This window comes from Herpailurus yagouaroundi, unplaced genomic scaffold (assembly GCF_014898765.1).
Source record: "Herpailurus yagouaroundi ecotype Mexico unplaced genomic scaffold, PumYag 197, whole genome shotgun sequence".
Lineage (NCBI taxonomy): Eukaryota > Metazoa > Chordata > Mammalia > Carnivora > Felidae > Herpailurus > Herpailurus yagouaroundi.
In genome coordinates this window covers 11,646,094-11,672,183 of record NW_024412428.1, presented here as the reverse complement: position 1 = coordinate 11,672,183, position 26,090 = coordinate 11,646,094, and the positions used below count along the sequence as shown (strand labels likewise).

General features: G+C 43.6%; 1 protein-coding gene across 7 annotated transcripts in view; it reads left to right on the top strand.

Moving 5' to 3' along the window:
• The window catches only part of STARD13 (StAR related lipid transfer domain containing 13), a 238,380-nt gene that overhangs the window by 200,537 nt on the left and 11,753 nt on the right, over positions 1 to 26,090 (top strand). For 4 of the 7 annotated variants that reach the window (XM_040448170.1, XM_040448171.1, XM_040448168.1 and 1 more), the window contains exons 4-8: positions 446 to 509; positions 9,818 to 11,211; positions 12,346 to 12,516; positions 13,584 to 13,800; positions 21,423 to 21,621. In XM_040448170.1, the coding sequence (XP_040304104.1) occupies positions 446 to 509; positions 9,818 to 11,211; positions 12,346 to 12,516; positions 13,584 to 13,800; positions 21,423 to 21,621 (2,045 nt within the window). The remainder of the gene's footprint in view (positions 1 to 445; positions 510 to 9,817; positions 11,212 to 12,345; positions 12,517 to 13,583; positions 13,801 to 21,422; positions 21,622 to 26,090) is intronic. The other 3 variants (XM_040448172.1, XM_040448173.1, XM_040448169.1) reach the window with 1 other exon arrangement.

Here is a 26,090-nt window from a genome sequence, read left to right as displayed (position 1 = left end):
TACGAGTTTGGGTGGGGACACAATTTAGTCTACCACATATATAATTCAGCACTGAGTTATCTTGCCATTTATACCCAATAGCCCAAGAGTAGGGGAGAGGACAGATGGTTAAGTTGATCTGAATTTGGGGACTAGCATGATCGAGGTGGCAAATGAGTGGAGGGACTGGTGAAAGCAGGGCTAAGATGACTGTTCATGCATTCCAGGAAAGGAGAGGGAAGCCAGGAAAAGACTGGGTTTAGATTAGGGGATGGGTAGGGACTGGTAGGCTGGAAAGCCAACGGGACCCTTTGCATAGCATACCTTGAGTGGGTACAGCACTTTGTTGGGACATAACTTTTCATTTCTACACTTTCAACTTCATTGGCAATAAATGAGAATCAATCTGAAAAGAAAATTTAGGCTTATTAGTGGTAGCAATCACCACCTTTTTCTTTCTTTTCAGACGACTGCATACATTGAACAAGTGTGCCTCAATGAAACTTGATGTGAACTTCCAAAGGAAAAAGGTAGGTGTCTACACCTTACTAAGATCATGGTTTATGTTAACAAAAGAAGTTTGCATTCATGGATTAAAAACAACAGGAACCCAAGCAAAATTCTGAAATGCCTGACCATCTATGTTTTCCAAATATCCCAGCTCATCATAACCATCATAAATAAGTCCCATTATAAATCCAGGCTGAGTTTCATTTGTTTCACCATTTCACTTTGTTTTCATTTTGATCAAAGAGTTTTGCTGAAAGATATAAAATACCTTCTCTGTGGTCATCTTTTAGAAGTTTCTTTAGTCGTAAGTATCCACTCCCCATCAGTCTCAAGTACTCCACAGTGATGCGTAGATTAAGCGAATGCAGAAAAGAACCCGTGGGCCCGTGCCAAATGTCTTTTGCTTCATCCTGTTCCATAGCATTTTATTTCCAAGTACCCTGGAAGATGTGCTCATCCGCAGGCAGGTTCATTTCATAATCAGTAAAGGGTCGTGTGGAGTGTGGCAACAAGATGCGGGGCCTGCCTCCTCTATACCATCCCTCCCTCTTACACTTCTCTCTGCTCACAAGGAATTTCGTTCAGTTTTAAGAGTCACTATGCTCCCTCCGTGTTCTAGGACTAGCATGTGCTATTCCCTCTGTAGGAATGAGACTGGACACTTCAGTTCTGAAATAAAGCTGTACTTTATTGAGCACTTCCTGTTTTCGAGGAGCTATGTTATGTGCTTGCCATACGTGATCTCATTGAATCCATTGAGGTAGAATCTCTGTTTTCTAGACAAAGGAAATAAAACTTGAAGGGTTGTCATTTGCTCATGATCTTTAAGCTAGCGGGAGAACAGAGTTTCAAACTCAGGCATGCCTGACTCCAAAATCAAGGCTCCTAATAACCACTGTCGCTGAAAACCCTCCCTATCCCTCAGTGAATTGATCCTCTTGGGAAATTCAAAATTAAGATCGTTGACTACTTTTTTCATTTCACATCTCCAATATGTAACAAGTCAAGCCACAGTATATTTTGAAGAAGCAGAGAAAACATCTTTGAGTCGAAAGAAAGTGCTCTTTATCCTGGTCTACCCAGAGAAATCATTAAACCCAATGGATTTTAAGTCACTCTTGAGTAACCTGATCTTTAAAAAATAACTTGAATTTGAATTTCTATTCTAAAATAGCACCCACAGGAAAAAAAAAAAAAGCAAATGAATTTTGGTTGACCTCACCTTAAAAACAGTTTGGGGTTTGAGTAAGAAACCAAAGATTTAAGCTAATGAGGTAAAATGGTGAAAAACAATATCCAGAGAAATATTAAAATATGAGCAATTTGTCTAGGCCAAAGACAAATTAAAAATGTGGAAATAAACGTCCCAACAGCTGTCTGGCTGAATAGGCCCCTTGAAAAGTATACACACGATCTGAAGCGTGAGCATCAGATGTTGTTTTGGTCGTAACACATGGTTCTTATTAACCTAACACAGCCACGCCTATGTGTCTAAAGCATGGCTGATCCATACGGCTTCCTAGACAGATCTGTGTAGCTGCAGTGTATTACAAAAGACAAAAACTAATGACGTGATTTGTTTTCAGCCAAGTGGAGTGATCAGATTCTCACCCTATCACCAGCTTTTCAAAAACCCACACGTGAGATCGGCCGGAATAACATTTGTTAGGCTGGTTGTGTGTTACCTTCACAAAAGTTCCTCTGTAAATTGGTCACTTCAGTATTCGGACATTCTTAATTTATTCCTCACGTTGGATGTAGCGGCCCTTACCCTTACAGCCCCTGCTCAGCTAGAGGCCTCACAAATGCATGCACTGAAATAAAATACGGCTTTGCACTCAGTAAATTGAGAAGACATGGCCTGACTTCTCAAATAAATAATTTCAACATGTGGTCTTCACCACCTTGTGAATCTCAATAATGACCAGCATCTGGGGCTGTGGTCTAAGCAGTTATGCAGGAGACCGTGTGGGGGTGTGCATTCCTGTGATCTGCCCCTTCCACAAGTCATAGGCTCACCCTTTATTTTACTGCACCAAAAAAATATAAATACTTACATAAATACAAGCTAGGACTAGGTCAAATGATCAAACGTAGAAAGTGAAACTTGAGAAGAAGCACCATGTGACACTGCAGTCAACTTCAGAATTCGTTTAGTTGGAAGAAAAAGACAACCAGCAGCATTTCCTCTAGGTATGTCCCCATTTTAGGCAATCTAAGAAATAAAAATATAATCCTTATCTCTCATCTGCAGAGGCCCAGACATGATTCATTCTGTAGAATATCATCCCCAAATTGCCTAAGTGTCCATAGCCCCAGTGGTTCTTTCTCCCTTTGGGATCAATGAAAGGGCTACACGTGCTCACCTAGCAGTTTGTGTGGGCAGCAAACACCCACACAGAGCCTGCTCTGTGCCAGGCGCTATCCCTCCCCGTGTACTCCAAGTCACGGATGCACAAGGAGTAACTTGCTCAAAGTCACGCAGAAATAGCAAGGTTTGACCCCAGATACTCTGGCACCAAAATGCCCCTCCTTGCCTTTCAAAGAATTCACAGGGGCCCCTGGCTGGCTCAGTTAGTCAAGCATCTGACTCTTGATGTTGGCTCAGGTCATGGTCTCGCAGTTCATGAGTTCGAGCCCCGAGTCAGGCTCTGCACTGCAAGTACTAGGGATTCTTTCTCTCCCTCTCTCTGCCCCTCTCCTGGTCTCTCTCTCTCTCTGTCCCTCAAAATAAATAAATAAACATTAAAAAAAAGAAACTTTAAAAAAATAACACAAAGGGGGCACCTGGGTGGCTCAGTCAGTTAAGCGTCAGACTTTGGCTCAGGTCATGTTCTCACGGTTCGAGGGTTGGAGCCCCGCATCGCATCGGGCTCTGTGCTGACAGCTCAGAGCCTGCTTCAGATACTATGTCTTCCTCTCTGTCTCTGCCCCTCCACCGCTCATGCTCTGTCTCTCTCCCAAAAATAAATAAACATTAAATTAAAAAAAAATAATAACAAAAAAATTCAGAAATGTACTGGAGTCTGAGGGGATTTCTGGCACTTGGCCTGAGGCCTGGAAGAGTTTCCTCTGCAATAGGTACAATTATAATGTATTTTTATTGTTGTTTTTAGAAGAGGGATGTTTCTTGCCATCTGCACAGAAGTCCATGATTTATTTAATGTCCTTGTAGAAATGCAACTCTGGGTTTCTCACAGTGAATGTCCTTGCTCTGCTTTGCATTTCCTTCTCATTGGATTTCTTTTTTAAATTCTGAAGAGTCTGATGGGTTCACCCAAGAAAGAAAAACAAGTATGCAAACAGATGAGGATGGTGAAGCCTCATTCATACTTACTTGGGCACACACCTTTCTTGGACAACAAATGGCTACTTGTAAAGCCCCAGGAAAAGTGAAATCACACCTGCCTCCCCCTCTCAAGATAGTAGCGCAAGATTTTCTCTTTGTGGGAGAGAAAAGTGATTTATCAGAGATTCAAGGTAACCTTCCCTGTCTCTGTGAGAGTCAAGTAGAGAAGAGTATTCTCAGTCTCGGCCACACACCTCACTGAGACACTTACCAAAACCCAGGTGGGAGGCATTTCTGGAGACCCTGAGGACACCAGCAGCTCCCCTGCCTCCGGCTTCAGGCTCCTTCCCCTGCAGCCCTGCAAATGGTACATTCCAGCTTTCGAACAGGTGGACTCCACCACTCAGCTCCCGTTAACCTGAATGGAAGATACACTTCTAAATTTCTACGTAACCGTGGATTAGCTGCCTCTTGCAGCTGTCGACCTGTGTGGGCTCCTGTTTCCAGTGTAAAGATCTGGCCAAATGCCATTAAAATAAAAAAATTAAAAAGAAAAGAAACACCTTTCTTTTGCAATGTCTGTTTGGCATTTGTCTCTGAGGAATATATAATTTCAGCTCAGAATGTTCCCATTTTTCGGAAAAGCCAAAATATCAACATTTCATCTAAAGTAAAAACTCCAAAGCACACACAGAGCTACTTGTTCTCAGAAAAAGTGTTTCTTCTTCATCATTACCTACAAAATTCACACTTGCTTCACGATGACCTTCAAACTCCCCATTGGTTAGTGTTTATGTGGTATGACTTTCGTTCAAAGTTAAAGTTGAGACCAAAGACTCCAGTAGGCTGTCTGTTAAATGAGGAAAGAGACGGACATATATGCTCACAAGGCTCTTCCCTACGATTTCCCAAGAGAGAAAGGCTGGCTTCAAACGGTTCTGGTTAAAGTTATAGTTTTAATAAAGCTCTCTGAATCATGACCAAAGGTGGAAAGCAACTCAGAAACCATGACTAATTGCCACCTTGCAGCCAGCATCTCGGGGCCTGGATGCTATCAGCATTTCAAAGGAACTGCAGCTGTTGTCCAGGGGCCCAGTCTCCTCTCCCCTCCACCCCCTCTGCTTTTCACACACACCCCAGTCTCTCCCTCCAAATTAGACGCTTCCCACTAGCTCCAAACAGCAGAGTCAAAAGAGAAAAAAATTACATCGTATTCCAGCATTCGCTTGACTGGAGAGTATTACAGTCTCAAATTGAAGATAATTGCAGGTGCATATCCTAGAACCATTAGATTTTTGAGTTGGAAGGGATGTTCCATCATCTCCTCCAGCCTCTCATCCACTACAGGATTTACTTCCGAGAGCCTTGCTCATAGCCCACTCAGCCTCTGCCTGTGAGCATCTAGCCACGATGAGTTTGCTGCACTGCAGGGCAATTTATTTTCTTTCTAATTACTGGAAGTCTTCCACACAGTAAGCCAAAAGCGGATTTGATGTAAACTCTCGCCCATTGGATTCTAGCTCTTTTCTCTGCAGAAGCACCGAGGGCTCACTTTTCACACAGCAGCCCATCAGCTCTCAATCCTCTACTGGGGGTCCGCAAACCACTGTTCCTGTTTTTGCAAACAAAGTGAAACTTGCATTAGAACACTCATTCTTCTGGCTCTAATAGCAGAGTTGACCAGGTATGACAGGGATCGCATGGCCCAGAAACCTATAATATTTACCATCTGACCCTTTACAGAAAGTTTTCTGACCTCTGCTCAATCTTGAACAGTTTCTCAAACTGTCTATGGTGAGTGACTTAGGGTTTTTTGTTTGTTTGTTTGTTTATTTAATTTATTTTTACTTCATGAAATTTTATCTCATTAAGAGGCCACCATTCAGTTCTGTTAAGGTCTTTATACATCCCGATATCACCAGTCTCTAACAACAATAAGTAGCTTTACATTGTACTTTAAGGTTTACGTGGCATTTTCACATATAATCTCCTTCGGCTGTGTTGATAAATCATGCTGGATTTATATTACTATTTTTCCCATTTACAACTGAGATAGTTGACTCTCAAAAAGGGTACCTTGGCCAACATTACTTAGTGAATTACCTAACATGAGTTCTCCTGGCTCATTCAAGTTATTCTTAAAATTGACATAACTTGGAGGCATCCTCCAGAGAGCTCTCCTGTAGTTGCATTCAGCCTTTTGACCACACTCTTTGGTGTGAACTACTCAACCAGTTACCAAAAGAACTCTCTATAGCATCCAACACGGTTAGCCATCTTGGTCACAACGATATCGTGAGAATCTCTTGTCAGTTCTTTTGCTGAAATCCAGACACTCTGTGTCTGGATTTCCATGGTATACTAAACCATTGAGATGGGAGATTAAGGTTTGTCTGGTGTGTCTTTTTCTCATAAATACATCTGACTCCTAGAGATTTCCATTTTGCATTCCTAAATAATCAAGCTATTTGTTTTTAAGCCTCAAAAAAATTATCAAACAGAGGAGATCTCAATATCTCTTAATCAGTACACTTCCACAATTACTGGAGAGTCGGCTGTGTGCACGTTAAGTCTGCTGGGCCCTGAGTGTTTAGAAAAAAAAAAAAAAAACAACTTAAACTCTAATACAGTGTGTTTTTCATATTGTCAGTCACGACACGTTGGTGAGCTGTGAAACAATTTTGGTGGGTAACGGACAATATTAAGAAAAATGGACTAAACTAGATTATAAAATATGAGTAAAAACAAGGATAATATTTATATCATGAGCTTGGTTATTTATTCGTTTGTATGTTTGTTTATTGTAACATGTGTGTGCCTTAAGTTGTGATGGAAAGTTTCTTATTGTATGTCACTATAAATAGGTTGAAAGATTGTGCCCTGGTGGAAAAACCAGACAGAATCATGTCACTGCCCTTTGGGACATACTATGATAATCATATGCACAGGATGCTAAAGGAGAATGGGTGTTTTTTTTTTCTTTTTTCTTTTTTTTGTTTGTTTGTTTTTTTGCTTTGGTTTTCATTTGTTTGTTTGGGTTCAAAAGATCTAAATACTGCAAAATTTCCCTGAACTGCTGGCCATGTTTTCCAGGAGTTTACCACTTTTTCACATGCCTTGGTTGGATTGTAAATACCTTCCTGTTGCCCAAAGCTAGTATAATAAACCCTTAGAGTCTAGCAGACGGGGGCAAGCTTTCCATTGCCAGTCCACAGTGCCCAGCTTGGCATCTTTTCTTGACCAAAATAAAGGAATCCTTATCCAACTCGTATGTGGTTTTCCAGCATCAGTAACCGAGTTTGGGCTAACTTGAGAGACATCATTGGAGCCCACGCTAAATATCGTAGTTTCTATTTAAAATATATACATTTTCTTTAAAAATATATCCTTTCTTTGCCTTCTCAAAACATATTTGCTAAAAGGGCTTTTTCAGAATGCTAACTTAATATCAGCTTCTTTTCACTAGCTTCCTGAAATGTGATCTGAAAATCCAGTGAGCTCACCCTTCAACCTTTATGGTGCCTGATACATAAGTGGCTCTCAAATGTCATGTCTTACTGTGTATCAATCACAGAAAAAGAGAACTCTAAAATGCTATAAAGAAAGTATAACTTTGATTCATCACCCGAGACCCTTTCCTTTTTTCCTATGTGTACATCTTTTTAAACTCTTTTGCCAAAGCTTTATATGACTTTTTTTTAAACTGAAAGCTAATTTCCCACTGTGATCCCAACGCAATGGAATTCTCCATTAGTACCTCAGTTTTTACTTTCTTCCACCTTCCACCATATGTGAATGTAACCGCTGTACGTGAATGTTCAAATTTGTCAGTTAGTCCAGCCCATGTGAATCTAGATTTTCAAGAAATAAGTGAGAATAGGGAGATGGCAATATTTATTGCCTGAACATCTATTTACTTTCTCTTGAAAGGAGAATATATCGCAAAGTTAAGGGGGGTTAAAGTAGACATTAGATATGTAAAAAGATAGGTAAGCAATCTTCTTAGATAGACAATAAGTAGATAAGCAATTTAGCCAACACTGGAAAATAACAAATACTCCTCTAATGAGGGCCTACTAAATGCATTATTTCATTTAGCTCCCTCAGCAAACCCATGAGGCAGAACCTGCTTTTAGTACCATTTCATGAGTTGATGGAAACTTTGGAGAGAAGAAGCAATTTGCAAGCAATCACCTAAACTCTTAACTGATACTACTAGAATTTGGAACCAGGTCTTAGAACCAGATGCCAAAGTAAAATAAATTTAATTCAAATAACAAAACAGTATTGAGCAGTTACTATGTGCTTGACGTTGGAGAGGTTATAAATGTGATTAAGACACAGAAACACAAGCCCTTCTCTTGATGAGCTTACCTCTAACGACTGAGAGTGGATTCGAGCAGCATGAGCTCAAGTTACCATTAGAGTAAGTGCTACAACACAGATCTAACCCAAATGCTGTAGGAGCTCTGGGCCGGAAGTAGTCATTGCCTTGGAGCAGTGAGGGAAGGCTTCGAAGAGAATGGGCCAGGGAGCGGGGAAACTGGGAGGCATAACTAAAGTGAGACAAGAACAGGACACTGCAGGCCGGTTGAAAGGGCTTTGAATGGTCGTGCTAACGACTTCTAGGAAGGCCAAGGGAAGCTGAAGGCTTTGAAGCTGGAAAATTACATGATCATATTTGGATTACACTGTGGAAAGCTGTTTAGATGGGAAAGACGCTGGAGACAAGGATTCTAGCCAGGCTTTTACTGTAACGGACCCAGACAGAGGTGCCAAGGGCCTACACAAAGGGAATGAGAGGGAAGATGTGAAGGAGGGAACGGATTTGAAAGTCACTTCAGAGTTGGGTCTTGGTAACATGCAGGATGAGGAGGGGGAAGAAGCTGATGAATCCACTCATCTTGGAAGGAAATTATTATTTTTTGCCCTAGGTCCGGGTCTGTCCTGGGCCACAAGGGTTGGCAAAGGTAAACGAGGACATCTCTGGCCTCAAGGAGCCCGGACTCTCATCTCTCAGGGGGTTTCTACTCAGGCAGCACCCAGACAGGAAAAAGAAGTGTGTGAGGTGCAGAGTGTGAGTCAGGGCAGAGCACTGGGGGCTCAGCTGCCCGGCAATGTATGTCCTGCGAAAAGGCATTTAGATTCAGAGTTGATCAAAAACAAGCAGGCTGGCCAAGCAGAGCCGGCTGGATTGGACTCTCCTCAACTAGTGATCTCTGTAATGGCTCCCAAGTTTCTACTTAGAGGAATTCAGTGGATAATTTTGGCATTAATTTGCACAGGGAATACATGGTAAGAATCAGATTTGGGAGACTAAGGTAAGGAGTGTTACTTTTGAGATAGATTGACTCTGAGGTTCAGAAGAGGGAGGCTGGAGGGGCGCCTGGATGGCTCAGTCGGTTAAGCGTCCGACTTCGGCTCAGGTCATGATCTAACGGCTCACGGGTTAGAGCCCCGCATCACACTCTCTGCCTACAGCTCAGAGCCTGAACCCTGCTTCAGATTCTGTGTCTCCCTCTCTCTCTGCCCCTCCCCCACTCTCCCCCCCCACCTTTCTCTCTCTCTCTCAAAAATAAAAACATTTTTAAAAATTAAAAAAAAAAAGAGGAGGGAAGCTGGAACTATGGTCCTGGGGCTCAGTGAAGAGGTTTCAGGAAAGAAGTCGGTGCCTTTGATGGCAGGATTAAGTTTCTGAAAAAGAGAGCTGCAGGTGTTTTATATTTAGATGTCTAGTCAGATGGTAATTACACCTCTTCGTAATCAGTCAAGGAAAACTTCTCAGAGAGGAAGGAAGGACTCAGAACCTCTATGAAAATTAAAAGGAAGAAAGCTCAGCAGGTTGAGAAGAGATCCTGTAGGCACAAGGGAGGAGGAGGGTGTGGGGGACAATGAAAGATGGTGGAAGGACCGTGGGACAGCCAGAGGGCACGCGTGGAAGGAAGGGAAAAGAGGGGGAGTACCGTGCCTCTGTGCTCACCCGGTTTCCCACTGCATCCATGCTTCCTGGAAGCGAGCGTCATCTGTAATGTTTTTCAGGGTGACGACTCAGATGAGGAAGATCTCTGCATCAGCAACAAATGGACTTTCCAAAGAACCAGCCGCCGGTGGTCTCGCGTGGACGACCTGCACACACTGTTCCCCGGAGGAGACAGAAATGGGTCATCGGGAGACATTAGGATGAGGAACACCACCAGCAGTGAAAGTGTCCTCACAGACCTGAGCGAGCCCGAGGTCTGCTCCATTCACAGTGAGAGCAGCGGAGGGAGTGACGGTCGCGGCCAGCCGGGCAGCCACAGCGCGGGCCGCGAGCCGTTCGACTGCCCCGGCCAGTCCTGCCCCGACAGCCCAGTCATGCTGGACGCCACGTTTGTCAGCGGCAGCCTCCCACAGTCCCCCAGAGACGTTCTCAGCTACCCCCTCCACCCAAAGAATGAGAAACCCACCAGGACAAGAGCCAAATCATTTTTGAAACGTATGGAGACACTCCGAGGGAAGGGAGCGCACGGAAGGCACAAGGGGCCGGGGCGGACCGGGGGCTTGGTGATCAGCGGGCCCGTGCTGCAACAGGAGCCAGAGGCCTTCAAGGCCATGCAGTGCGTCCCCATCCCGAACGGGGATCTCCAGAGCTCGCCCCCCGCTGCCTGCACCAGAGGGCTCCTGAGCTCCGGCAAATGGAGCGGGGAAAGCAGCCAGTCGTTAAACAGCGGTAGCGGGGTGAGCACGCCCGGCCCCAAGGAACGGAAAAGCCAGGAGGCCAACAAGCGCGGGGGCATGTACTTGGAAGACCTGGACGTGCTGGCCGGGACGGCACTGCGGGACACAGGCGACCAGAACCATGCACACGAGTTCCATTCCCAGGAGAACTTGGTCGTGCATATTCCCAAGGATCACAAACCAGGAACGTTCCCCAAGGCACTCTCTATTGAGAGCCTCTCGCCCACAGACGGTAGCAATGGGGTTAACTGGAGGACCGGTAGCATCTCCCTGGGCAGACAGCAGGGCCCTGGTGCCGGGGAGCCCAGACTCATGGCGTCCTGCCACAGAGCAAGTAGAGTCAGTATCTACGACAACGTCCCGGGCTCCCATTTGTACGCCAGCACGGGAGACCTTTTGGACTTGGAGAAAGATGACCTCTTCCCTCATTTAGATGACATCTTGCACCACGTCAATGGGCTCCAGGAGGTAGTGGATGACTGGTCAAAGAACGTCTTGCCTGAGCTGCAAACACACGACGCACTGGTTGGAGAATCTGGATTATGCCCCTTTCCATCGCCTAATCAGATCACCTTAGATTTCGAAGGCAACTCAGTCTCCGAAGGTCGGACAACACCCAGCGATGTGGACAGAGCATCTCTTAATGAGTCGGAGGCCACTGGGGTCAGGGAAAGGAGGGATTCTGGTGTAGGGGCCTCTCTGACCAGGCCAAACAGGTTGGTGGCATGATTTTCAATCCATCTCATAATAATCATGGTGTCTTTATTTAAGAAACATTTAAAAAGCACATACTAATGCCTGACCCTGTTTGAGGTGATACACAGGATTAGGCTATTCGAACACAAGTATATCTTTTGTGACAAATATTATGGGGATTGAACCCGTGTCAACTCACATTCATTTCTCTGAGTGTTTATCCTTTAATTCGATCTCAGTTTTACTAAATATATATATATATATATATATATATATATATATATATATATATATACTGAGTATACATTGAAAGCATTATGCTAGGCACCATCAGGGATCACTGGTAAGGGAGCCCCAGGTACTTCCCGTGTCCTTGCTGCAGTATTAATTAAACAGCTCCACCTCAAATTTTAAAAGTTTGTGTTTTTTTTTAATCCTATGAGAAATTTCTGAGACGCAAGGGTGCATACTTCATAAGTTTATTTTGGCTTTAAAAAATGCCCATTACAGGGTACATTAAAGCTGTTTTACAAAGAGCATTTCAGAAGCACCCTTGAAAAATGGACCCGGAAGAGCTTAAAGCAGTAGAAACAGTAATACTGTACCTGCCGCTGGGCTCTTGTTGAGACAGACATGTGTCCTGTGGTTCCCTAATGTGTTGTCACTTCAGGAGTGCGTCTTCATCTGTGCCTGCCACCTTCAGGTTCCATCTCAACAGCAAAGGAGAGTTAGAATGCAGACAGGACGGCAGTGTGAAATGTTCTACAGTTCCGGAACATTCCACATCTCACTTTCCGTCTCGAGCTCTCTGTCTGTGTCTCTCTCTCCCTCCACACACACTTACACATACACCGTCTCAGCCGCTTTCAACACTTTGGGAGCAAATTTAGGAATAAACAAACAAATAAAATGTATTATGTCACTTACTTAAAACCTCCCAACAAAACAGAGAATGACCTTTTCCATTATCAGACTTGAAAAAAAAAAGTTTCTTATGTTCATTCTGTACATTGGCACCTCCTGTTCCATTTGCTTTGTGATTTTCTTGGCTCGAAAACTATTTTGATTAGCTACTTAAAAATTAGTAACATCCTGTGTTTTCCAATGACATATCCACTTTGTGACTGGCTTCTCTGATGGTCTTTCCGGTAAAGGCGACTCCGATGGAATAGTTTCCAGCTCTCACACCAGCCTCAGCCGTCCACGGCACCCCACATCAGCAACCAGACAGCCGGCCAGCTGAACCTGCTCCAGCGTTTCTCACTGCTTCGCCTCACAGCCATCATGGAGAAGTACTCCCTGTCCAATAAACACGGCTGGACGTGGTGCGTAGTGTGGTCACTTAGGAGGGGATCGTTTGTTCGAGAGCTAAGTACACAGTTGCCAAAGCTTCAGTATTTAAGTTCTGATTTCTGAAGAAGCCATTCATTCCGATCTCCTGGAAATCATGCCGGAGCTCTGCCTTACTGTCTGCCTTCTGTGCTGCCGCAGCGGGGACGTGATGTCGCCTGCAGGAAGCATTGCTTTATCTGTAGCTCTCTTGTTAGTTTCCAGGGAAAGCAGTCAGGCTCCAAGAAGGAAACAAAGACCAGCAAATGGTGATTAATAGTGAACAGAGGAATTAAAAATAAACTGGCCATAAAATAATTCTGGCAGCTTGCAAAGAAACAGCTGTCACTCGTACCTTCTGGAGCAGGGCAGAGCTCAACACTTAGAGCGTTGATTCATTCAAAGAGCATTTGATTCTTCAACTACATTTCTGCGTTTACCACACTGGCAAATAGGAACAAGAATATGCAGTAAACCTTTATAGTAAGGAATTGACAAAAGCGTGTGTTGAAACCTTAAGTAAGTCCCTATTTTAGATGAGCTGATGGATTTGAAAAAATATAAAATACATCATTAATCGTCTTATGTTATATATTATGTATAGAGAAGAATCGAAAGTGCCTTTATAAAAATATTTTAGGAAGTTATAAATTGCAGAGTCAAATCAATATATGCTTGTATTAAAATTTCCTTTAAAAAGTTCGACCGGTTCTAGAAAAGTAAGAACGTAGCCAAGAAGTGCTTCATCATCTCTCCCCTCCTTTCTCCTCCAAACCCAACTAAATTTCTTCTCGTAGTTTTTAAATTTCTTCTGTCTTACTGGGGACAGTAAGTGTCATTCACAATTAAACTGGAAGGTTGTCCACTTGACTTGAAAACAGAGCCATAAATCCATCCCGCTAACATGAATCATGCTGTTTAATAGTTAGACATCTAACATAGGCAAGGGGCACACACAGTATTTCCATGTAATGTGATTCATTAAGGGAGAGATGTTGAATTCCCCCTGTGTCTGTTGGTTGTTCCAACAAAAGCTTGGCTTCCCTCTTGCTTGCTTTCACAGCCTCTCCCCACAGGCTGCCCCAAGAGGCTCGCGTGACCTGGTTTCTGTGAATTCTAGGTCAGTTCCAAAGTTCATGAAGAGGATGAAAGTTCCTGATTACAAAGACAAGACTGTCTTTGGTGTTCCCCTCATAGTTCACGTGCAGAGAACGGGACAGCCCCTGCCTCAGAGTATTCAGCAAGCACTCAGATACCTGCGTAGCAACTGCCTCGATCAGGTATGGTTGGACATCCCAAACACAGGCGTGCATGTATGGAATGCCGGACCAAGTCCGATCCCTCCAGTATCAGATAAGACGTGCCTCACCAAAAAGAAAAGGCACTGTGATCTTTATATGTCAGCATTGAATTTGACCAGGTTACATCCTTATCAAGCTATTTGAAGGTATTTCCTCACTGGCAACTTGAATGAGGTCCTGAGTGAAAATTCATGTTAATAGCTTCTACCTGTGCTGGCAAATTTACATTCCCCAGAAACTGGGAGTTATGCTTTACACTGCATTTCCTTTTAATTATTGGCCCACTGCCGCCACTGTTTTCACAGCATGGTTTCATCCCTTTTCATCATTCTTTCAGCACCATGACCAGGAAAACTTAAACCAAAGATGAATTAATTTATATCTTTTTAAATGTGCAAGTAAATGTTGAAAATGATGTCAGCTAAGTCAAATATCCCCTCATCCTGTAGAGTTGATTAAAATGCTAAATAAAATATTCAGAGATCGATTTCTGTCTCCAGGACTGTTTGGGAACCACCATAATGGTGGCCTATGATTGGACCCAGAGTGCATTCCAGTCTGTAATTTACTAGGCCAACCCATTGCTCCTCCAAACTAATACCCATTAGTTTCTTAAATATCCTGCCCCCCAAAAGAGCCATATTCCCACTTGATAAATTACACCCTTGAGTAGTGGGGGTATTTTCAGGTAAGGCTTCTACAGTGGCTTTTGTGCATCATACCCTTTAATACCATGTGAATGATCCATGCCCACCTAAGATTATTTGCACCTTTTAATGATTTACCCTTGGCCTTGGCCTCAGTGAATAGGAATGAGCTGAGCTACATGAACTCACAGATCCTGGCTACTTATGCTTGTACCTACCCCAAAACTGAGATCACAGTCAGAATCAGGATGGTCTCTTGATGAATCAGATACCACTTTTCAATGGAGCTAATAGAATAGGAGTAACTTCTTCATATGATGCATGATCCCCTTTTTGCCTCCCCACTCCTAATTTGGAGAATATACAAGTACACATTTCTTCCATTTATTTCGATGGCATAGTGGAGGGCAGGAGTGGCTGCTGTTACTGTCATGGTGAGAACTATTGTGTTTTGAGAAATGGCTTTAGTAGCTTCCCTGTTATTCCTCAGAAAGAAGGGCAACAGACCACTTTTCTATAACTGTGGTGCTCAGCAGATACCCCAGCATTAACTGACTTGTGAATAACATCTGAATAGAGCAAACCAATGAATCCAGTTACTTAAGCATTATTATTATTTTTTTTAATTTTAGAGCTTTTACCAAAACTGCACACCAATCAACGGTGGATCATCTATGAATATCACAAAACCCAAGATTGTGTTTTGTGGAGGGTAAACTTTTTTTCAGACACCTGTTTTTCCAAGCTTCTCAGTTTTCCTGAGGGTTTACGAGATGCGTCCCTCCTCTTGGCTAATTTCCTTGGAGTTTTTGGCTCTGCCTTTTCCCAAGAACAAAAAATATTTTGTTCTAGACATTCTAATGCGTGGCCAGTGAATGCTTCTCAGCAAAAGCTCTATCAAGGGAAAACAGTGTTTGTTCAGGAATACCTAAAGCAAATGCAATCCATCTATGCAATTGACTCAATAATAGTAACATTTCTTGATGCCCAGCATGTTCTCAGCATCGTACTGAGTGTTTTACATTCACTGCCTCATTTAATGCCATATCCACCCTGGGTGGGGTTGTCCCCCAGGTGGCAATGGTGGAGCCAACACTCGCTTGAAAAGCCAACTCCAGAGTCCAGGTTTTTAAAAACTCCACTCTGCTGTCACCTGTTAGAATTGCTTGTCCCAGTGGATCTAGGGTGATGCCATCTCCAGCATCAAGGGACGCTTTGAGAAATAGCCCTAAACAACTCATTGATGAATGCATCATACCCTTTGTGCATCATACCCTTTGTTTGTTGATGATGTTGGTTATTACATGAGGTGGTAGCCTTTCTGTGATAATGGAAGAATCTTTTTCCGGCCCCAACACCTGAAAGCATTGTGTTTCTTTTGGATGATGAGTCTGTTTGTTTAGCTTTTTTTAATATTAAAAACAACTGGGTATTTTTTCCTCTCTATATTAGCTGCTAGAATGATCGGAGCCAAATGTATATTCTGCCTGTAGTAAATATATGTAAATATTTGGCATGAATTTTGTACGTCCACCTCATTTCTGGCTGCCTTTTCATCTTTATTTTCCTTTTGCTCAAATTTTCTTATCTTTTATCTTCAATTTAATTGTATCTTATACATTTTAGAGATCATTATAGGTCACCTTGAATTCTTTCTTGAACAAAGTTGGATGGGAGTAAATGAATTACACTACCACTGTTCTACTCACTCCTTTAGTGTAGACTGGAAACCACTCAGGACCCCTGTAGATTCTGAATCATGGACGGCATCAGTAAGACCACTGTTACTGGGTCTAGTCTCCTATCTGAAGGAAAAGTCATACAAATCGAGAGAAGGATGGTGGGCACCAAAATCTCCTCAGTCCTGGCTCACTGGCTTATTCCCGGTCTCCATATCAAGCCTCTAACTGTGTTTTAAATCTGGAAGAATGCCTTACTGAGAAAACAGTGTGCTGGCAAACCATTGTGGGCAGAAGACTGATTTCGAGGACATAAATACCGATTATAAATGTAACCAAAATGAATGAGGCAACCCTCTCTTGTATCAGTCAAAAGTAAGAATCCATAAAATGTCAACGGGACTTTCCCCAGAGCCAGTTAGGACTTCATGAAGCCCTCCACACCTGCAGAGCTCCCACCTTGTAAGTCCCTCCCCTTCACCATCACAGAGTGTGGAAAGCACACAGAGACACCCCCCCCCCACTCTGGTCCCGGTGAAGAAGGAAGGTGGCAATAACAACGGCACAAGGGAAAACCAGACAAACACATGGAAAATTAAAACCAGGCTTAAAAGGAAGACTATTCTAGAGACTCTAAGAGCAAACAAAAGCACATAAAAGTGAATGAATCAGTAAAGAAAGAGGGGACAAGAGTAAGAGGGAAGGAACATGCATCACTCTAGACTGTTCCTTCTTCACCAGTAGCACCTCCTTAGAACCGAAAAGTTTTAGGTCTGCACAGGATCTTGAGATCTCAGCCCCTGAGTCATAGGAAACCAGAGCATCCAGAACATCCTTTCTCTTCTCATCCTTTCTGGCTTCTGTGCTGCCTCCCTTCACATGGTTCCCTTGAACCACCATCCAAGACTCTCCCAAGGCTTTGCCCTGGACCCCGGGGAAGGAGGCTTCCTACCATGAGCTGGACCCCTTTTCCTCATGCTAAGCATTCACCTCAAACATAAGCATTCATCACCAACGGTTGAGCGCAGCCCCCCAGGGCCCTGAAACACTGCCAACATTTCCCCTCCTACACTCCCAACTGCAGAACAGTTTATAGATGATGAAACACAGTGTATCCATTTTCACCCTTGCAGCTGGCCGTAGATGAAATAAGGAAGTTCAGCCTTCAATTATGAACCATTTGTATTCAGACATAGCAGTGTGTGAGAGGAGCCTTGCTTTGTTGGCTGAGCTTTTATTTCTGCCCTAAATCAGTGGCGCACAGAAGCACAGGTTATGCCCATCCTGATGAATGTGAAGCCACCACAGGGAGAGGAGAGGCAAAGCCTGCAGTGCTCAGAATCAGAACCCGCCCCTCCTCCCTTCGCCCCCCCCCCCCCCCCCCCCCCCCCCCCGCACCCCCACACCCTGTACTTAGGAACCTTTCTCTTTCTGCATAAAACCAACCTTTCTTCATTAGCTGAGCACATTTCTGAAGAAGAGGAAATGGAAGTCCTGATAAACATCATTAAGTATTGAATGGATTAGCATAAAAAGGATGCCAAGTAGGAGATTTAATGTTATTTAGATGAAATTTGAATTCTAATGCAGCACTCATGCCCGACCTCTCATTCTAATGGAACAGTAAGTTTTAGAAGCCCAATTATTCTGGGAAGACACTTCCTACTCAGTGCAGGTGCCCTGTACGCGCTGCCTGTTCATCATGGTCCTGCTGTCTACCTCAGATGACATAAATGATGCTCTGGGGCCTCTCTAGGTTATACTTTGAGTCTGCTTTTTCACAGCTGGGATTTTAGGTGGAAGACAAAAGAGAGGAAAGTAAAACTGGACCAAGGGAACGCTTGCCACTCACCCTTTTACTTGTGAAAGGAGAGATCACACGCAAGAGGCTTGTGAAATGAACTCTGCATTGCTGACCACTAGTCTTCCCGTCTTGGAGAGGGTGTTGGAGCCGTGCTTTAGCGGCACACAAGAACGGGACCTGCTGTGGAGCCCGCAAGGCCTCGTGCGAAATGAAAACTTGAGCTTCTTTGTTCATAACTTATTAAGAATTTCAAGATGGTGACAGCAGAGAATGAAACCAAGCATGGGGCCCTGTGTGACTACCAGCAGTGACAGGCGCAGAGGCAAATGAAAGACATTTCACACTCTTTGGGTCTTCCTCATAATGAAGCTGAGGGATCTGGGGCAGCCTCCCATCCACAGTGATGACAAGGCTGCCCTTAGAAGCGACAGCTTTAACATGGTTTCTTCGGTTCTCTGTTTTCACTCGGGGAAAAAAAAAAATTTTTTTTTTCACCAGAAGTGCAAATTTCATCACTCCTCTGAAAACTTTTCAAAGAAATGATTATTGCCAGTCACTCACACCAGCCGCCATGGTTACTTAATGAATGTAGGTGGACTTCTCCTTATTCTCAGGGTCTCTACACCATCAGAAGAATCTTCTAGTCACTGTGTCCTGGGAATTTTCCACTGCAAGGAACAGAAGAAGACAGTCCCAAAATGGCGCACCCAATAGGAAATTCACGAGCTCCTGTAACAAGAAGTCAGGAAGTAGGGTGGCTCCAAGGTTAGTTTTTTCATCAGCGTAGGGCTAAGGTTGAAGACAGGGGTTTCTTTCTGCCTTTCCCTTCTGCCATCCTGAGCTACTACATCTGGAATCTGGTCTGAGTTCAGACCACCTTTTCCTTATTAAGTTTAGGAAAGAAATTTCCTTCTGTGCTTCCAACAAAAATCCACAGATCCCACAGATATTTCCCACATCCCTGGAAGATAAGGGTGGGACGGGAAGGTTATTGTCAGAATTTGAGGCAGAACAAATAAATACCTGACTGCCCTCTGGACATCCTGTGAGATCTAAGTCAGAACAAGCAGCTGAGAGCCCGCAGCTGGAGAGCTCCAGACATGTCTAAAATAATTAAAATAACAATATTTGCTGAAACTAGAAAGAAACTTGGAAACGGAACAATACGAGGAAAACATTGCCGGGATGCGTTTGTACATGCACGTCGGTACTCACCCAGAGATGAAGCCAGCAAGACTCGGGATGCTCGTAATTTACCCACAAACACCTATCTGCTCTATTCTTGATAGATTCCAATCAATAGTCCTCGGCTGCTAAGAAAATAACAGGAATTCTCAGGCGGAGTAATACCAACTCACAGGAGGATAAATGTTTGTGAGTCATACTTCACGATTCACCCTCCAGGCACTTCGATTCTGAGAACTCCCGTGGAGCACAGCCCCGTGGCACCGTCCTGGGCCTCCTTCCAGAACTAGAGAAGTCGAGAATGTAACCAGGCTGAGGATGGACCTCACTTTAGTAATCGTTCATCTGACACCTTGAATTTCTCTTTGGACAGTACGTGCTTTCTTCTCATGCGCTTTGATGAAGTTTGGAGCAGTTGCCAGAGGATGATAAATGTCCTTTGCATTCTTGAAGCAGTCATCTAAGTGCGGCGAAGTTTTGCATTTTCTAGACATTCCAAACTTTAAGAAATAAAAAAGCAATTAATGTTTTCAGTGACAATATGCCTGAATATTCCTGATCTGTGGAATTAGGGTGCTAAGCCTGGGAATGCGAAAAAAAGTGTTACTAAGGATTCGGTTCTTATTGCCACAAAACGTAGCAGCGTATGATGTCCTCTGCGATCCATTCCGCTGGCGTGTACAAAACCTGAGTATTCTCTCATCGCTCAGACTTCTCCCCTTGCTGTCACTGTACTTTAAAGGAATTAGGACAGCTCTCCATTTAGAGCAATAACCAGGAGAGCTTTCCTCAGACACCTGAACTTGAGTCAAGCCTGGCCTGGCACACGGAGCAGCCGCTGACATGGCCTGAAAGTTTCCCCAGGCTCAGGGAGGAGGAGCCATGGCTGACCGGTGTGCGGCTGCTTACCTGTCTGACCACGCAAAATCTCCCCACCTTTTTGGAAGTGAGCCAACCTGTGAGCCCTTCAGGAGTGAGAAGAGTAGAGATTGAGGGTTGAATGAACGACCGAGTTTGAGCAACTCCGGGCCCTACAGGCACTTAAAAATAGCTGACATGCTGGGGCACCTGGGGGGCTCAGTCGGTTAAGTGTCTTGATTTCGGCTCCGGTCGTGATCTCATGGTTTGTGGCATCCAGTCCCCCATTTGGACTTTGTGCTGACAGCACAGAGCCTCCTTGGGATCTTCTCTCTCCTTCTCTCTCTGCCCCTCCCCTGCTTACATGCACGCAAGCACACACTCTCTTTCTCTCTCAAAATAAATAAATGAACGTTAAAAAAAAAAAAAATAGCAGACATGCAAATTCACTGTAAACCAGGGGCCCCAGAGAAATTCAGTCGTTTCTTGGGTAGAGGCAAGTCCAGAGTGCAGAGCCTCTTGAGGGGCCAAGAGTGTAACCTGCCGACCCTGGCAGGAATCTCCATTCTCCTGGGGCTCTGCTCCACCTCAACTCATTCTATTTGGAGCATTATCTCCTTGGTTCCTTACTGCTCCATTTCTCCATTTACATGTCAAAGAGAAGAGGAATCTAAGCCCTCCATAAGACAATGCCTTAAAGTGAAAAAAATGCCACCCAGGGATCCTCACTAGAGCCACAGCTTATGCACATAATAACTAACCAGGTAGAATAATGGGTGCCAAGCATCATATGAGAAACCTACATAGGGAGGATTACAGGGGTTCCAAAGGAGAACAAGAAATAAGACCCTTAAATCAAAATACATGTTTGTGGTATTATTTTGTTTCATGAGCATATTCCCGATGAACTTCTCCCCAAAAGGTGCACTGCTTGCTTATCTGGGACCCACCAAACCTTCCATTGACCAAACTTTTTCAAAACCCCCCCACTGAAGTGTCAACCCCAGACGGCAGGGAATTTTGTCTGGTCTGCTCTGCTCACTAATGGCTCCTAGCAACTGTAAATATGCCTGCGATAGGGTGGTATTTAATCATTGCTTGTTGGGTAAGTGAATGCCATGATAGCATCTAGTGTGTTAGAAGGCTACAGGTTACAAAACACTGTCATGCACATTTTGTCATTTAGTCTCCACGAACGCCCTGTGGGGTAGAGCATTATTCTTATCTTTATTTTATGGGAGAGGAAGTCAGCGTTCAAGTACTGCCCAAAGTAAACTCGTCATTCACGGTTTTACCAGTTCGGAAGCAATTGCTGCTCGTTCTGGTCCTGGTTCCACGCCCTCTCATCACTCCCAGGTTGCTTGCTTTAGGAAGAGAATGACTGGGGCCAGGGCCGCCTCGCTAACACGTCCCTGTGACTTGTTTCAGGTGGGTCTTTTTCGAAAATCGGGCGTGAAATCTCGAATCCATGCATTACGTCAGATGAACGAGAGCTTCCCTGAGAATGTCAGCTATGAGGACCAATCTGCTTATGATGTGGCGGATATGGTAAAACAGTTCTTCCGGGACCTCCCGGAGCCTCTTTTCACCAACAAGCTCAGCGAGACCTTCCTCCACATCTATCAGTGTAAGTGGAAGCCATGCAGACCACTGTTCTCATGCACACGCATCCATGTAAAAACATTCTGCAGACTGAGTGCTTGTTGTACAAGTAATACATAAATCCATAAAGAAATATATGAAAGTTATCATTCTACACTTCTTTCCAAAAGTAAACTTTGTTCACAGTTTGATATGGAAATCTCCAGGCCATATTTTACAGGTCTGAAAATACCTTTTTGACATCAAAGTTTTCCTTCTCAGTAGGGTTTTGCATAAGATCTAAAACTAACTTTCAATGTACTTTTAATAACTTTAAAATGCAAAGGGGACACAATGGAATTTATTTGGTATATAAATGTTTTTATAAACGTACTTAATTTTGGAGGTGCCTGGGTGGCTCAGTCGGGCTAATCATCCGACCCTTGATTTCGAATCAGGTCATGAACTCACCGTTCATGAATTTGGGCTCTGCATCAGGCTCTGCCCTGACAGCATAGAGTCTGCTTGGGATTCTCTCTCCCTCCCTCTCTGCCCTTCCCCGCTCATGCTTTCTCTCTCAAAATAAATGAATAGCATTAAAAAATATATTTTATCTTTTTAAAATAAACATTTCCTTGGGATATATGAGACTCAAAGCCAAATGACCAGAAATAAGAAGCAAATGTATCTTAATACAATGTATTTTAATTGGTGAAAAGTAAACAAACCAAATGAAGCTTAGGCCTAATTCAAGTAAGTAATGTTTTCACTTGCAATTTTTTAAGTGATGCTAAATTGACAATTCTCAGCAAAGCCCCAATAATTAAGATAACCATTGAATAAAAAATTTTTTATTCTTCTGAAGGTAGCATATCCTTCTGAAGGTAGCAGCAAAGGGGGATATTAGAAATGAACACATGACTCTTTTCTAGATGCAATAATATTATGATTATAAATTATTTTAGTGGTCCAAGTCCCAATACTTTAGGAAAAAAAATATTTGGCTGTGGACTTTGAGTGTTCAGCAAAATATACCTGAACTGGGACTCAACATGGAATTAATCCAATTTGAAGAAGATCCCTGCTATAGAGAATTCTGAGCTAAATGTGTTTCAGGAGCCTACGATAGTGCAAATCCAAAAGGGATTATAATAAATACCACTTGTAAAAACAGGATAAAGTGATGACCCACTAAATAAATATTATTTTGTCAAAGTGAATAAGTTAAGTTAAATTAATGGTACATGTTGTGTGAGCCCAAACACAGAGAGTTTATGATTTTGTTGCCATAAGAGATTGAGCTGCCATGAAGCCTCCCTCATGGTTTGGAACTATCATATATGATTCTTTACATTTAATCAGTTCTCAGGTTAGGGTTGACACTAGTCTAAGGTTAAAGCCAGATGATTTCCAAGAGATAAATCCCTTTGGCCCCTTCTGAGACTCACCAGCAAGAAACTGGATCAAAGCAGGGTTTATTTTAGCTGAGCAAACATTTGCCAAGTTCCTCTTATGCACAGGACACTGTGCTGAGTGCTACAGATGATATGGATGGGTAAGACCTACTCTCTGCTCTTAAGGATCTTACAACTGAGGGACACGAGACACATAAATAACTGCCGTGCAGCAAGATTGGAGAAATTCCACAGTAAGCTTACAAAGAAAACCCAAGGAGGTTGAGATGAAGAATCGAACTTGGTTCCACAGCGGAAGGTTGGGCTATGGAAGAAACACTTGTTGAGTTATACAAATAGCATGAGCACGTGTCAGGGAATTATAAGGTATTCATCTGGCTGGCATGAGTGGTAACTGTACGATGTAGGACCACTGACACTGAAAAATTAGACTGGGTCCATACCAAGAAAGGGCATTGAATATCAGGGCAAAGAGTTCATACTTGATTCGTTAAGCGTTGAGGAACCAACCCTTGGGTGTTGTTGAGGGAGTTACCAGTTAGAATGCTCTTGGCTATAAAGACAGAACCAGAAATCCAACAAATAGCTTAAACAATAAAAAAAAAATCGTACAATCGCACATGACAAGAAATCTGGAATTATGTAATTCCAGTCTTCGGTTAATTTCACAGCTCAGTGATGCCAGGCTTGAAGTCAGCCTCTCTTGGTTATCCCCTGAAGGTCACAACTTAGAATTATGATTACCACAACTTATAATTATCATGTCTTCCCCAAATCACATTCAAAGTCAAGAAGAGAGCAGAAGGGCTTCTTCTTGGGCAAATGTCTCTTTTTATCAGGGAGATACATTTACAAAAGTTCCTAGCATTTATCTTGGTGCCATAGGCCAGAAATTATTTATACCTTCTCCCTTCAATCAGTCACTGGAAAGAGAAGGATTACCATTTGGGAGTTAGGCCAGCATGGTTATTCCCTAGTCCGCAGGAAGGACCCACCTTCCCTGAGCATATTGCAGCCCGCACCTGAACAGAAAGTGTGTTTTCTTGTAGAGGAAGAAAGAGGGAGTAGATGTTGAATAGGCATCCATGTTTGTGTCTGCCACAAGGGTAAATATCCATCAGAACTGCTTTTGTGACCCATGAATGTGGAAGTGGTGAACAAGAGATATTGGACTGTCCAGGAACCGGGGGTTAGTGAGTGAGCTAACACAGTAAGTGAAGCACTGGGTTACCTGCCATGACTTCCAGCAGTGAGACTGGAAATTCAGTGTTCCGTGGACAGACTCTAGAGTCAAAGAGAGGGACCGTTCTTCCTCCCCTTTTCCAGGGCAGTTTTAATTTTAGCTATGTTACTTCTTGGACTTTCATTAAATGATTAATTGGAGTTTGGATGGATAATGAAAATATTTGAAACCCACTGGTCTACAGGAGGGAGAAAGATAGAGGGATCAGAGACTACTCTGTAGTCCTAACATTTGGTGACTGGGAGAATATGGAAAAGAAGAGGGGAAGGAGAGCTGGTTTGAGAGCAGGGAGAGGAGAGGTGTTCAGAATCAACTGCACATTGAATTTGAGATGCCGATAGCCATCCACATTGTTGTCATTATCAACATTTAGATATGCAGGTCTAGAGTACTCTCCTGAGAGCTGAGAAAGAGGCAGGAGCCACACGAGTGCCGAATGTAACACAACGGTCAAAGAGGATAGGATTCAAAATGAATGCTGAATTTAGGGATTAATAGTTGACCTTCACAACAATTTTTATAGAAAATAATAGAAGATCCTTTCTGACAGATAAAGGGAAAAGTGACTAGAGAGAAAGTTAAGACAACATGTAGCCATGACAGATGACTCTTACAAATTTTGTTGTGGAATATTGGCGATCTGAAGTTAAACAATGTACACACTAGACATCTTAGCCAAAGCAGCATATTTAAAAGCAGTTCAATGGCTCAGCTGAATTTATAACACTTCAGTGACAAGCCTGAAGCATCTGCTTCTGTTTCAGCACAAGCAAGAAAAAAGAAAAAGGTTCTGCTATAATTTGAACAAAATGGCTCTTTTCTACTAAACCCCAGGCTGTCTTGTGCCACTACACAGTGGACGTAGCAGGGGTAGAGATGGTTTCTAAAACATTGACTGTACATCAGGCTTTTCCAGAAATGTGGGTTTGCTGCGTGACTGGGGTCCAGAGGGTACCCGGCCCTGGGATGTACAATGATGGAGAGGATCCAGACCCGAGATGAAGGTCACACCACAGGCCCTCTGAAGCAGCAGGTTCCAATGTTTTTTATCATGTACCCCTACCACTAGTAAATATCTGAGCATGTATACTTATTTTTCATAATAGAAATATACTGTGATATACTATGACAAACATTATAAAACGTACCCAGTCAGTATTTTTAAAGCATGAGAGAAAACATAAACACCATTGAAAATCCTGGTATTTTCTTCTCTCATGTCAAGGATTATCACAAGTGCATTTCCTCCACCCCTTCAGAGGACAGACACCCCACTGCAGACACCTGTTCTAGAACATGGTATTTTAAGAAAGACCATGTAACCAGAGTGAATTCTTGACCGGGTCTTTCAGAGTCAGAAGTATAAGGGCATTGAGTCAGACCTAAAAGATCAGTAATGAACACAGCCAGGGGGCAGCATAATGTAGTGCCTAGCAGCCGTTTGCTGGGATTTTCCCTTTCAGTTCACATCACCTATTTGGGGCCCGCACCCTTCTGGACCTGCATGGCCAGCACCCACCACCACCACCCCACACGGACCACCCCGAAGGAGAGTGGCCCGACACGGCCAGACCCTCCCCATCACCCTAGTGAACCTGGATCCTCTTCCCCAAGTACAACCTCAACTTCCATACTCCCCAAAACTCTGAAATGCGTGACACTAGGTCACCGCATGAAGCAACAGCACACTCCCTCTGCACCAAGCCCTGGGGGACTTGTAGGAGAAAGGAAGATGTGTCCGGCTGACCCTCAAGGAGCCGAGCCTCTAGGAGTCATTCGAGAGGGCCAGCCAGCTCCGTCCCACCACTGGTGGTTAATTGCGCCAAGCTGGCATCAAGGCCCGGCTCCTCTGCTAGA